The 13,499-nt window shown below is 39.3% G+C and overlaps 1 protein-coding gene across 2 annotated transcripts in view; it reads left to right on the forward strand.

The window, feature by feature from the left end:
- Positions 1 to 13,499, forward strand: part of RalGPS (Ral GEF with PH domain and SH3 binding motif) — a 113,290-nt gene that overhangs the window by 88,907 nt on the left and 10,884 nt on the right. For both annotated transcript variants that reach the window (XM_019041155.2, XM_072303471.1), the window contains exons 2-7: positions 5,742 to 5,855; positions 6,746 to 6,945; positions 7,409 to 7,655; positions 8,264 to 8,427; positions 11,874 to 12,016; positions 12,529 to 12,757. In XM_019041155.2, the coding sequence (XP_018896700.2) occupies positions 5,763 to 5,855; positions 6,746 to 6,945; positions 7,409 to 7,655; positions 8,264 to 8,427; positions 11,874 to 12,016; positions 12,529 to 12,757 (1,076 nt within the window). In that variant the 5' untranslated portion in view covers positions 5,742 to 5,762. The remainder of the gene's footprint in view (positions 1 to 5,741; positions 5,856 to 6,745; positions 6,946 to 7,408; positions 7,656 to 8,263; positions 8,428 to 11,873; positions 12,017 to 12,528; positions 12,758 to 13,499) is intronic.

Below are 13,499 nucleotides of genomic sequence, written 5' to 3' on the forward strand. Positions count from 1 at the left end.
CTTATCTGAAACTTCAGTTCTTACATCTGAAGTACTTCGGTTTACACATCCGAAAAACTTCGGTTCTCACACCTGAAGTACTTCAGATGTAAAAACTGAGCTACTGAAGTTTCAGATGTGTGATCCGAACCTCAGCAGCTGGACCTAAAGTGTTCAGATGCTCAATCCGAAAACTTCAGAGATCCATATGACCTCAACTTCGGGTCGCACGCACGAGGTTTTTTTCTCCGTGTAAAAGGCCTGGAAAAGTCAGCGAAAGCCAAGTCTAAGATCTCCGTGGCTACCCTGCTGTTTTTCGTCACCTCGAACTGACCTAGCTCCAAAAATGATGCAAAGCTCTCACGTTGTTACGTAACGACGGTTGGTTTTTCAGCTGTGCGCTGAGGCAGCTACAGGGGTAACGCTTGGCCGTTTCAAGAGCGTTTTCTGAAGTGATATTGATAGCGGGCGGGCGCCTGGCGCCACACAGCATAGTCTCAGGCGCCACCTCCACCCGCGTGTGATCGAACGCAGCCGTAAGAATCAAACGGTCCGTGCGCAAAATTTTGGCACCGCTTTGAATTGTCATTCCAAGAGAACCGTAAGTGCATTCTGGTATGAGCTTCGAGACACATAGGAGCATGTGCTGACCGTAGCTCATGCGAAAATGCACTTACCTTTCTCTTCGCTATCACGGCAGGGATAATGCTCGGATGTAGAGTACGGGTTCAAGATCGGTGCAGTGCTCAAGGACGAAAAAAAAATATCGTTGATTTTTGCGATACTTTCTATGACGTACAGTAGAATGAGTCAATTAGAGAGGTCAGACATGAAATTTTTGGCCAAAAACTGCAAGTTTTGATGTTTATTTCGTCACATTCTAAATTGCAAGGGGTGCTTTCGGAAGAAAATTACACGAGAAAACCTGATTGAACTTGAAAAACTGATTGAACAAAAGAGGAAGAAACTAAGTGTGTCACTGTCGTGGTGGATGACGTCTACACTGACAAAAAAAGATCGGTCATGTGAACCGAACGTTTGGTGTTCCATATCATCCCAACTATTCGGTTTGTCAAACTGAGCTTTCGGTACGTGTAACCGAACATTCGGTTCACATGACCGAACTTTGCTCTTCAGTTCATTTTATACCGTTGAAGTTCGGTCAAACGAACCGATAGTTCGGTTTGAGGAACCGAAAATTTGGTTTGACAAACCGAATTAGTTAGGATGATATTATGGAACACCGAACTTTGGTTCATACGACTGAACTTTTTTTTTCAGTGTAAAACCTGACTTCTCAGAGAGCGATATCTCGGTCAATATTGAGGAATTTGAAGGAAGTTGCGGTTTGGACAGACCTGATTATTTTTCGCTTATCTACCCGAATCAAGCATTAAAACAGGATTCTGCGATCAGCACTACTACTTCATATTCAGTTAAAAATGCTCAAGATCCTCCTGGTAAAAAAAAGTACTGACTTTTTCTGTTGAGGAGGTACTTGATTTTTTGGAAATGTACTGAAAAAGTACTGCAAAAGGACTGACTTTTGGCCAGCCCGGTTCTTTCGCGGGGAAACGACGAAATGCGCTGACAGTCTTCCAGGCTCCTGATCGGTCGAAAGCTGTCCCCACGTCCCATCATTTCTAACAAGAGGACTCCGGAATTACAGGATCATTTTACGATGGGGCATGGCTCAAAGCAACCACGTATCTATATACGTAGTTGCTTTGAGCCATGCCCCATCGTTGTTGGCTTTCATGACGCACGACAGCTCGGCCGTTTGTGGCTCTAATTGTGAAAGCGCAAACTCTCATTGACGAGGAAATCCTCGCGCACATGCTCCGAAAGGAGATTAGCCATCCACCCGGCTGGGAATGAACCTAATCCGAAAATAGCTCGCTATCAATTTGTGAGCGTCTATCCGCGATGCAGATTGAATTCGACACGCGATCCGCGAGGGGGGCGCCCCGAAAAAGTGTCCCCCGTACCCGTTCGGCTCGCCGGTTTCAGCCGGGAGCATCACGCGACCGATTGCCGCGAGGGAGCCTCGCACAGTGGGTCGAGCCAATACCAGAGGTCGGACAAAATTTCGAAACTTTAAACGCTTATAACTCCGTTTATACAAAACTTTGAGGTTCTAAAAGTGGTTTCATCCGTTTCCTCGTGAAATTTTCTGCTATTGTGTTGCCACAGTTAGGGAATACCAGGAAAACCGGGAAATGTCAGGGAATTTTAAAAAGATAAGGAAACTCGGGAAATGTCAGGGTATTTTCAAAAGTCAGGGGAAATCGGGAAATGCGAGGGAAAATGACGAAAATGTCAGGGAAAAATCGTCAAATCCTTCTTGATTCCCATTTTAGAATCAGTTTGACGTTTCGATCTATAGATTTTGCCTGGAAACTATTTGTAATTATGTCTTTTTAACAATACGATATTTGGATCACATTTTGCAATTAGGAACCACTATTTCTAACCCAGTTTAGAAATAGCATATATGTCATTGGTTTCCCTATGTAGAAAAGTTCTTTTATAGGAGAGTCGGAGATAGTGGTTCCTTATAATGCAAAATGCAATCCATTTGTTCAATTGTCAGGGAATTTCACCACAATGTGTCAGGATTATCGGGGAAATGTCAGGGAATTTCACCAAACTGTGTCAGGGAAATTGGGGAAATGTCAGGGAATTTAATTTTCCAAATTCTATGGCAACCCCGCTTCTAGAAGTACCCCTCAAAATTTAAAATGTGACGAAATAAACATCAAAATTTGCAGTTTTAGTCCAAAATGCCATGTCCCCCTCTCTGATTGACTCGATCCATTGCGCGGTGCGCGTCTGGCGAATCGCGCGCTATTTTTAGAGGTGGAGCACTGGAGCAGCCGGCTGGGCGAGCGGGGATTTGTGCGAAGATGATAATCGATACCTCCGCCCCCTCCCCCTCCCCCTCCCTCGTCGGGTGGGCGCCCGGCCCCGACCGTTCATTGTCATTACCACAAACACAACCCAAGCCGTGACGTCATCCCACTCACACCAACGCCACGCCACGTAGTATTGCGTAAATGTTCACATTTTTTGGGTTTGACTCCCTATTCCGGAACTTTTCCCGGATTTCCAAAGTTTTGGAAACAGGGACGTGATTTTGACCGGATCTTCCTGGGAAGGGGCTGTCCGGAGGATGCGAAATCTGCCGGGGAAGCAGAAGCCGAATTTTGTCGGCTCTTTCACATGGAGGTGCAGCATCCATCGATGAGTCGAAACCGCACCCCCGGCCAATCAGAAGCGCAAAGCCGGACTAAGGTGCATTCGAGACTCGTCCTAAGTATTTATTGATGGGCTCGGAGGACAAGGCGCATAAGTGCAGTTTTTGCTTTTCCGAGAAATACGTGTTTGGAGTTCCGAAATTAAATAGAGCCTTATTGCGGAAAGAGAGTTCAAACTGAGTGTTTACTGCTTAAAAAGTAGAATTTGGGAGCGAATTTTTCACAGTTTATGCATTGAGACTAGTTTTACTTGAAATCATTGACATCTCAATTTTTCAAAAACTGCACTTATGCGCCTCAGGGCCGGATTTACCTACTTGCCACCCATGGGCCGGCCTGTATTTTGCCGCCCCCCTCTCGTTCGTTTTGAAATATCAATAGCGGGGGAGGGGTGCATAAGACGCGTTTACTCGTGTTGGACACATTTTTTAGAAAAGCCCTGTTAACACTACTAGCAAAAGTTCACGGAACTTTGCGCAAAAGTTAAGTTCCGTAAACCTATCTCTGTGTGGACAAGGCCTTCCATTCAGAACGAACAAATCTATGAAAGAACAAACATAAATGTAGCTTAATGATTTTAACTTCCGCCGTCGCGCCGCGCAGCCTGCACCGTGTTTGGCGCAATGCGTGAAGTTTTATGCGTTTCACGCCGACCGCTGCTGAACGCACTGTGTTTGACGCAATGCGTGAAGTATTCGCGCAGTCTTGTAGGTGCTAAGCGTTTCACGTTTGATGCAATGCGTGAAGTATTAGTGCAGTCTTGTAGGCGCTAATATGTATTACATGCCGACCTCCTCGCCGAGGACTTCTTTTTTTCATCTCAAGTCCTCATCATCATTTCTCTCTAAGTCGCGCCGTTCCAGGCCGAATTGCGTGTTTGGTTTCTCTCTTAACTCGACTAATTAAAGGTGTTGTCTCTTGTATCACTGAAAGACGACAAAATTAGAAAATACTACACTCTCAGGAAATGAGATATTTTGTCGCCTTTTTTCGTTTGTAATTTTTTTTTCAAACTCCGATTTTTTTTTTAAAAAAAGTGCAAAATTTGCCGCCATGGGCCGCGGCCCATGTGGCCACCCCCTTAATCCGGCTCTGATGCACCTTGTCCTCCAAGCCCTTCATTTAAGTGAAGGACCAACAAAATTCGGCCCCGGGTTGCCGGCGGTCTGGAAAACCCGGAAAATCAGGGAAAGTCAGGAAATTTGTAGACGAAGAAACTGCGGCAACCCTAGCTTGCCGCAGTCAGGGAAAACCGGGAAATGTCAGACAATTTTCAAAAGTCGGGGAAAACCTGGAAATGTCCTAGGGGAGATGACGACAGTGTCAGGAAAAATTTTTAAGTCACCTTTGCTTGCTTTCTAGTTTTACGTTTCGAACAACAAATTTTGCCTGAAAACTATTTCAAATTATGAATGGGTCTATTGCACGCAAGAGACACAGCCGACTGAATACAGTTTTTAAGGGTGCATTCGCTCTTAAATCACGTTGGCCACATCGAAAAAGTCTGAATTCCGCTCCTAAGCGCGCAATGTGCGTATTCTGTAACACGTTTTTTCTAGTTTCCCGCGTCTCTGGGCAGTTTTTCTCAGTCGCCGCCGACCAGGTTTGCACAGGCAGAGGAGTAAGAAAGAACTGCCCAAATTAAACAAACGACTAACTAACTTTTGCTATTTTATGGTGTCATTTTTTTCCAAGCGTTTGCTTCATTTTTCTTTCTTTATTTTGCAAAAATAAAAGCTTTGAATCAGTTGAAATCTTCCGCAAGGAGATTTTATATCAGTTTCCAAGCTTGCTTGTTTACTTAGGTTAGGTCTCTCTTCGAGCAAACCTGACTGTCAGCTACCAAGAAAAGCTGCCCGCAAACGCGGTAAATTCGAAAAAGCGTGTTAGAAAACAAGCAGATTGCGCGCTAATGGGTGGATTTCAGACTTTTTCGAGGTCCAAGTGGACTTTTTGTACCCTTTAACTCGAAAAAGTTCTGTAAGGAATGAAAAAAGAAACAAATTATTTTGAAACGTAGACCGTCTGTGTAGTGTACTCTAGATACTTCGTCGATGTACCCTCGATCATGCATCAATGACTGTTCGTTTATAGCTCCGGAGTTGGTAGACCACTATTTCGACTCCTGAGTTTATGTTGCATACCTTCTAATTTGAAGGCGTTTCCAGTCGACGCGACTGCGACTTTCGGCTGTAAATCGGTGGAAAACCAGACAGTAGGTGAATATTTATTAATTTTAAAGGGAAGGATGACGGTCTCCCAGACATTTTCTCATCGACATCGGAGGCCGATTTAAGACCCGAGTTGGCATTTTAAAGATGGAAGATTATTGACCAAATGTGCTGAAAGCACATAACGTTTACCAAAGGTGAGAGGTGAAAGCATTAGGTATGTTCAGTTACAGTTCAAGAACTTCTGATCCTCTGTGACTTATCAAGATGTCTAAACTCATGTACAGATAATTTACTTCACGCACTAACGACTTAATTTTTATTTTTGTTCCAGGTGTACTTAACATGCCCACAAATGCTCTGTATGGCCAATATGCGATATTCTGAAATGCCCCATGATGTAACGCTGGATTGCAGCTTTGCTTCGTTACAGATTTCAAACTCCAAAGTGAGTATGACTACTTTTTAAACTTTTTTTGCGTCAGATATTTTTGTTTCTTCCCTTTTTCGTTTGATTTTTTTACATACATCGTTTTCCTGTAAATTTCTTCACGGAATTCATTTTTTTCTTCTTTTTCCTCCCCCACTTGCCTGTATGACATCAACGAAACAAAATGATTTTAATATCATTCCAATATCTCAGTCCAGTAACAGCTGTAAGAATTCACTCTAATTCTGAGGACAGCTCTGAAATGGCAACTGATGTCGATTAGCGTTTTTTTTTTTTTTTTTTTTTTTTTTTTTTTTTTTTTTTTTTTAAGTACCTTGTATAAATACTTGTAATCTGCACCATGACAACAATGGAGAATTCGCATGCAATTTTTTTTATTGATTTACCTGAAAGTGCTTAAAAAGCTGATTTCACAGTTTTTTTTATAATTTTTTTCTGATAAGGGAAATGGTATCAAAATAGATTTAAAAGTGAGAAAATGCACCGCCCAGTGACGTCATCCGGCGGCATTTCCCATTTAAACACATATATTTTAACAGATTAGATCATTTCGTCATATCTTCTGCAGTAATTGTTCAACTCATGAACCAAGGGTATCCCCGTGTTCAGTTCACTCAGTAGTTTCCCTTTAGACGCGAAATTCATCAAATTTCAGACACCTGCAAATTCTCTATTGTCACACACTTGGGTCTGGAAGTGGCAATTTGTCTCTTTTTATATACTCGTACATTTTCTAACGCCAGGGAATTTCACCAAAATTTGTCAGGGAAGCCAGGGAAATGTCATGGAATTTTATTTTCTAAAGTCTGTGGCAACCCTGTTCTTAGTTGATGAAAAACTTAATTTTTTAATTTATTTTTATTTACTGTATTTTTCTATTTTTTCAGAAATGGGACAGAAAAAGTGAAAACAGTTGGGTTAACGAGAACTTCGATAGTGGTGTGGAAGTGAGCAGTCATGAGTTACCTCTACTGGATTCTCCCCAATCCGAATCTCCACAATGTAAACTTAAGAGACATCATACCACAAATGACTGCTACTCAAAAAAGAAGACTGATTCCTCGGTTATTAGTTATAATAATCTGAAGTAAGCTCACGACATTTTGACTCACTTTTCCTTTTTTTATCGCCATCCAAAAAATCAAGCAACACTTTGTCAGATTATGTTTTCAGCGGGCCCCGGAAAAATTCTGCATTGAAGTGTTACATAATATTTTTCCTCTTCAAAATTTCACGAGAAAAATGAATCACACAACGAGAAGTTTGGAAATCATCTCCTAATCAAGATATAGATGTTTACGATTAATATCGCTTGAATGACAATATTATAAGAAGTCTAGATAACAGCATTAGTGTGAATTTTACTTTTTCTCTTTGCGGGAAGTTTTTAGGCTTACTGCTCTATTTTGCAAGAGGCCCCTTGAGTTATAATTTGTTTTTTTTTTTCTCAGTATACATCAATGCATGGATGAATATTCAAATTAACCAGAATGCTAAGATGCTATTTTATGATAATTTATTGATTCATTTCCTTCTATTTTTTGTTTCAGTAATGCTGGTGAAAGGCACAGCAAATCAAATAGTTTACCAAATAATGCAACTTTAATTAAACATGTCGAACCAATTTTAGAGGTGTTAAGGGTCCCACCAGAGGATTTTGCATCTCAACTCTCTCTTCTTGACTTTGCTGTCTTCCAACAGATCTCACCTGATGAACTTACCTCTTGCGCATGGCACAAACGAAATAAATTAGAAGTTGCCCCCAATGTTGTGGCTTTTACTCGTAGATTCAATCATGTAAGCAAAATTATTTTTTAAAATAAATGAATCCAAGTTGAGTATCTTCCCCTATCGCAATACCATCCAGTATCTCCTTCCATTACTGTTTGAAAACAATTTTATGAAAAAACTAAAAACTTCAGTGTCCATCCATTGGTCATAGAACTGTTGTATCAATGAGCACTGATCAATGTATAAAAGATCCGTTATTTTAAGTGTGCAATTAATATCAACTTCACATTTAGTTGCCCTAATATTTTTCTCATTTTGCGCAGGCTGAAAAATTTACTGTCGTATCTCCTAGAAAATTTTGTTTAGAAGTTACTGTGCTATATTCATGAAAAAGGAACCATTTATACCCTTTTTGATATCCTTTCGCTTGAACGCAGATAATCCTATTTTTCATAATTATAACAAAAACAGCCTTAAGGCTTGCAAGAGTACTATTTAAGAAGAAAAAAAATCCAGAATTCTTAAAATTTAAAAAACGAGGAAAATAAAGTGCTGTAGGATAAAGAAAGTTTTTTTTGATTTGCTGATTCAATGTATGTGATGATCACTAGTTTTAATTGCAACAAATTATTCTAAAAGCTATATATATTCTATATTTTGTATTCTATTTTCAGGTTAGCTTTTGGACTGTTCAAGAAATACTTAAGGGGGCAACTCCAAAACACAGAGCTCAGTTATTAGCGTATTTTATAAGGATAGGAAAAAAGCTGTTCGAACTCAGCAATTTTCATTCTTTGTTCGCTGTTATATCAGCCATGCAAAGTGCTCCTATCTATAGGCAAGTATTTTATTTTTCTTTATAACAAATAAACTAATCTGCTGTGGTCATGCAAAGTTTCTCCTGCTTTTTTCTTTCTATCTTAAGTTCTGAAAAAGTAAGAATGTGCTATTACAAATTCTTTTCAAAGGCTTAAAGGAGGCTGTATTTTAATTGCTAAAAAATTTCTTTTGTGAAAACTCTTTATTTCTACATTCCAAAAGTTTTCCCCGTCAGAGAGAAAGATGTATTTTTCTATTTTTTTGATGCACAATTATATTGGCATTTGCATAATATTTACATCTTACTCACCAGTAAATAGCCTACACCTCTAAATTAATCTCCTCTTCAGCACTCTAACTTCTTTGGAAAATTTTAGGAGCTGTTCTGCCAGAAAGTCCTATTTTTTGAGAGGCGTAAACATTTTTGATAAAGAACAATGCAATTTTGGGAGGAGGAAGGTCACAACGAAAGTCAAATTTCTTAACCTCTTCATCTTGTCGATGTATCTCGATCTTAGATGTAATGCAAAAATTGTGCTTGATAAAGTCAAAACACCTAGTTTGCTTTTTATTATTGCATTACGCACAGGGATGGATTTACCTTTTTAGCGCTCCAAGGCAAATCTTATAGTCGCGCCCCTCACAGAACAGACGACCGTGTGGGGAGTCTGGGGGTACCCCCCAGCCAAAGGGGGGTTCGGGGGTCCTCCCCCGGAAAATTTTTAAATTCGGGCATTTGATTAACGCAATTTAAAGATACTTTTAGGTTATTTAAGAGAAAAATTCGGTGGCTGAGATGACTCTTGTGCTACCATAATTTTCAAAAGGTATAGGGAATTAAAACAAAGCAAAACTAAACAAATACGAGAAAAGGTTGGAAAAAGTAAAAAGAAAAGGAGGAGTTGCGTTTTGGGCCTTTTCCGGCCCCACCTGGATTTTGCTAAATGTTTCATATTTCAAAGTACTAGTTTTAGGTAGACTCTGTGCCAAATATTAGACCGAACGGAGCCCATGCAAGGGCGCAGCAGCGCCTCAAACCCAAAATCCTGGAATCGAAAAACAATTATTTTCGTCGACTTTTCGACTGTTATCACTCTTCCAGCACATGATTCTTATGTATTTTTTTGCGTACTTTTCGTTTCTGGCCTTTTTAAAGGCCTCCGATAAATTTTAAGGGCCTTATGGCCCATTGTTGCCATTTTTGGCCCATTTTTAGGGATTTTTTCCATTTAACACATTCAAAACTCAACTTAATCCAAAAACTGTGTACATTTTTGAAAAGTACGTAAAAAAATGAATAAAAAATGTTCAGTAAAATTTTTTCCTATGTTGCCAAATTTCCGAGAAAATTGGTCCCAAAGTGTCGAAAACGGCAAAAAATCGATAAATCGCCGCGTCTAAGGTTCAAGAAAGTGGAGTACATTTTTCATACTGTACCAGATAACAGCTCTTATCCATCCATACAACATACTAAAATATCATAGTTGTACCTGGATTCCCACGATGTGAAAATTGACCGAGATGTCGATTTTAGCGGCCTTTTTATACTTGAAGGCAGCTCTTTTGAATGTTTTTCGACCTTAGTCACCCTCTATGGGTGTGTACTATATGTATTTTTCTACGTACTTTTCATATCTGGCCATAAAAATGGCTTCCTGTGAGTTTTAAAAGGCCTAACGGTCCATTGTTGCCAATTTTCACCAATTTTTAGGGGTTTTTTCAAGTTTACTGTGTGAAACTTAATTTAATCTAGAAACCGTGTACAATTTCGGAAAGAACGTAAAAAATACATAGAAATGTGATTTGTACCTTTTCCCTACGTTGCCAAATTTTCGAGAAAAATCGTCCTGAAGCGTCAAAAATGCCAAAAATTGGATTAATCATCACGTCGGAGGTTCCAGGAAGTGAATTATGACATTCAAGTGGATCGTGGGACACTTTCTCCACGCATTTTCTGTTCTTCGGTATATTTGGCCTGTAGCAAGCATCTTGAGAACCAAGGATTATCTCGAGGTTACAGGAATAAAGAGGTGAACTGGAGTGAAGGATAAAGTAAAAGCACCTTGAGGGCCCGTTTTGTCACGTTCATCTGCGCCATTACATGTTCCTTGAGATGCATTGCAATTTTCCATTTTCGATACGTTATTTGTAGTGAAAAAAAAACTTGAAATTCACTTCCTGGAACCTCCGACGTGATGATTAATCCAATTTTTGGCATTTTTGACGCTTCAGGACGATTTTTCTCGAAAATTTGGCAACGTAGGGAAAAGGTACAAATCACATTTCTATGTATTTTTTTACGTTCTTTCCGAAATTGTACACGGTTTCTAGATTAAATTAAGTTTCACACACGTAAACTTGAAAAAACCCCTAAAAATTGGTGAAAATTGGCAACAATGGACCGTTAGGCCTTTTAAAACTCACAGGAAGCCATTCTTATGGCCAGATATGAAAAGTACGTAGAAAAATACATATAGTACACACCCATAGAGGGTGACTAAGGTCGAAAAACATTCAAAAGAGCTGCCTTCAAGTATAAAAAGGCCGCTAAAATCGACATCTCGGTCAATTTTCACATCGTGGGAATCCAGGTACAACTATGATATTTTAGTATGTTGTATGGATGGATAAGAGCTGTTATCTGGTACAGTATGAAAAATGTACTCCACTTTCTTGAACCTTAGACGCGGCGATTTATCGATTTTTTGCCGTTTTCGACACTTTGGGACCAATTTTCTCGGAAATTTGGCAACATAGGAAAAAATTTTACTGAACATTTTTTATTCATTTTTTTACGTACTTTTCAAAAATGTACACAGTTTTTGGATTAAGTTGAGTTTTGAATGTGTTAAATGGAAAAAATCCCTAAAAATGGGCCAAAAATGGCAACAATGGGCCATAAGGCCCCTTAAAATTTATCGGAGGCCTTTAAAAAGGCCAGAAACGAAAAGTACGCAAAAAAATACATAAGAATCATGTGCTGGAAGAGTGATAACAGTCGAAAAAGTCGACGAAAATAATTGTTTTTCGATTCCAGGATTTTGGGTTTGAGGCGCTGCTGCGCCCTTGCATGGGCTCCGTTCGGTCTAATATTTGGCACAGAGTCTACCTAAAACTAGTACTTTGAAAATATGAAACATTTAGCAAAATCCAGGTGGGGCCGGAAAAGGCCCAAAACGCAACTCCTCCTTTTACTCATTAATGCAGAGGGGGCGCGGGATTTACGAACCTTATTATTAGACAAGGACAGATTCACAGATATTCTTCTTTTCGCGCGCTTTTTTTTTCGTCCTTAATTTTTTTTACTGATTCCAATTCTAGAGCCCCTAAAAAGCATGCATGTGTCTCAAAATGTTGCGCCTCTCAAAACTTTGCGCTCCTAGGCAGCTGCCTAGGTCTGCCTTGTGGGAAATCCGTCCCTGATTACGCATCAGTTTTTCTGGAATTTTATTATTATTGTTCCAGATTATCAAAAACATGGAATCATTTAGCAAAGAAAGATAAACAATTGTTCGACAGATTAGCGGAAATTTTTTCTGAAGACTGTAATTGGAAACATTTAAGAGAATACATTGAAAGTTTGAAGCTTCCCTGCATACCATATTTAGGTAAGTTGTACTTGGGTATTCATCAGAAAGAGAGAACTTTAAAAATTATTCGTAAAACAAGATCCTCAACCTTTTTCTGTCTTAAAATATGTTCCCTATAAATTTTCCTGCCTGGATTCCTGTGAAAAAGGAACACCACAAACTAATAAATTTTTAATTTTTATTGGAAAAAGTTTTGTCCAGAAAATTTGTGTTAGAAAATTTTAAAAGTAGGAAGCATCCTCTCTAGAAGAACAGTATTGGATTAATAAAGAATTGGGGTAATTATATGTATTTAAAAAGTTGAAGACTATTTAAAGATGCATGGCCTGGAAAGTGTTGCCTGTTAAGAGCCTGAAGAAGTGGAAAAAAAATATAATACAGGAGGACATGAGGCAAGACGTAATTTTCCTAAGTCTAGTCCAATGCGTCGATGTAAGATGCGCTTTCTTGAATTTAGTAAGCTGCTTTGCAAATACAATCTGACAACAGTTATCCTCCGGAGTCTAAAAAGTTCTTTTACAATGTTTCAGGAATATTTTTGACTGATCTAGTACACATAGATATGGCTCATCCTCATCGAACTGGCGGCCTAGAATCTGAGCAACGGCAGCTGAAAATGAACAATATTTTAAGAATTATTTCAGCGTTTCAACAATCTGACTACACATTTTTACCTTCTCGGCCTGATGTTCTTTCTTACTTACGTTCAATTAAATTCATTGATGAGCTTCAAAAATTCGTCGAGGACGATCAATACAAGTAAGAATCATGATTTTTCTCTCCAAAGCTTTCAAAAATCTTGGTCCATCCTCACATCATGTTTTTGTACTCAAAATTTACTGAGATATTGCCCATTGAACGGACCAGATGCACTGTAGTTTCTTTTACTTTGGATTAATGGACCAGCATTGAACACTGCTTTTAAACTGTTTGTTGTTATCGAAATATTTATCCCAGATCATACCAAATTTAAGGAATTATGGCATTGATGGCAGAAGTGTGGAACCATGTTTCTCCGTTTGCAACGTTGCAGACTTCCCGTCATTCCGTTTTTGTTTCTTTGGAAAACTAGTTCACATAATATCTTGAAAACTTCCTGGATTTTGCTTTTCTGTCAGCAGAATATTCTGTGAAAATTTTAAGCCATAAAGTTGTCTTCTTTCTCTTAAAAGAAGTAAAGTAAGAGCGGAAATGTTGAAACACGACGTGGGAGTTTTGTGGTTTTGCATTTTGACCATCAATATATTACCAATGTGGATGATGTCTTGATCGTGGATGATGGTTAACTAAGGACAGAACTTTGGATCGGGCTATTAAAGATTGGAATGTGCAAGGCAGAAAGCGATCGCGATGCTAAATGGGGTTCTCTGGGACCAGAGGATCTCTAAGGAGACTAAAAGAAAAATTTACAATGTCATCGTGAAGAGTATCGTAACTTACAGGAGTGAAGACATGCTCAGGGCAACTGAGATGGAGTTTTGGCGGAGGTCTACTGATATCT

Source organism: Bemisia tabaci, chromosome 8 (genome assembly GCF_918797505.1).
Source record: "Bemisia tabaci chromosome 8, PGI_BMITA_v3".
Lineage (NCBI taxonomy): Eukaryota > Metazoa > Arthropoda > Insecta > Hemiptera > Aleyrodidae > Bemisia > Bemisia tabaci.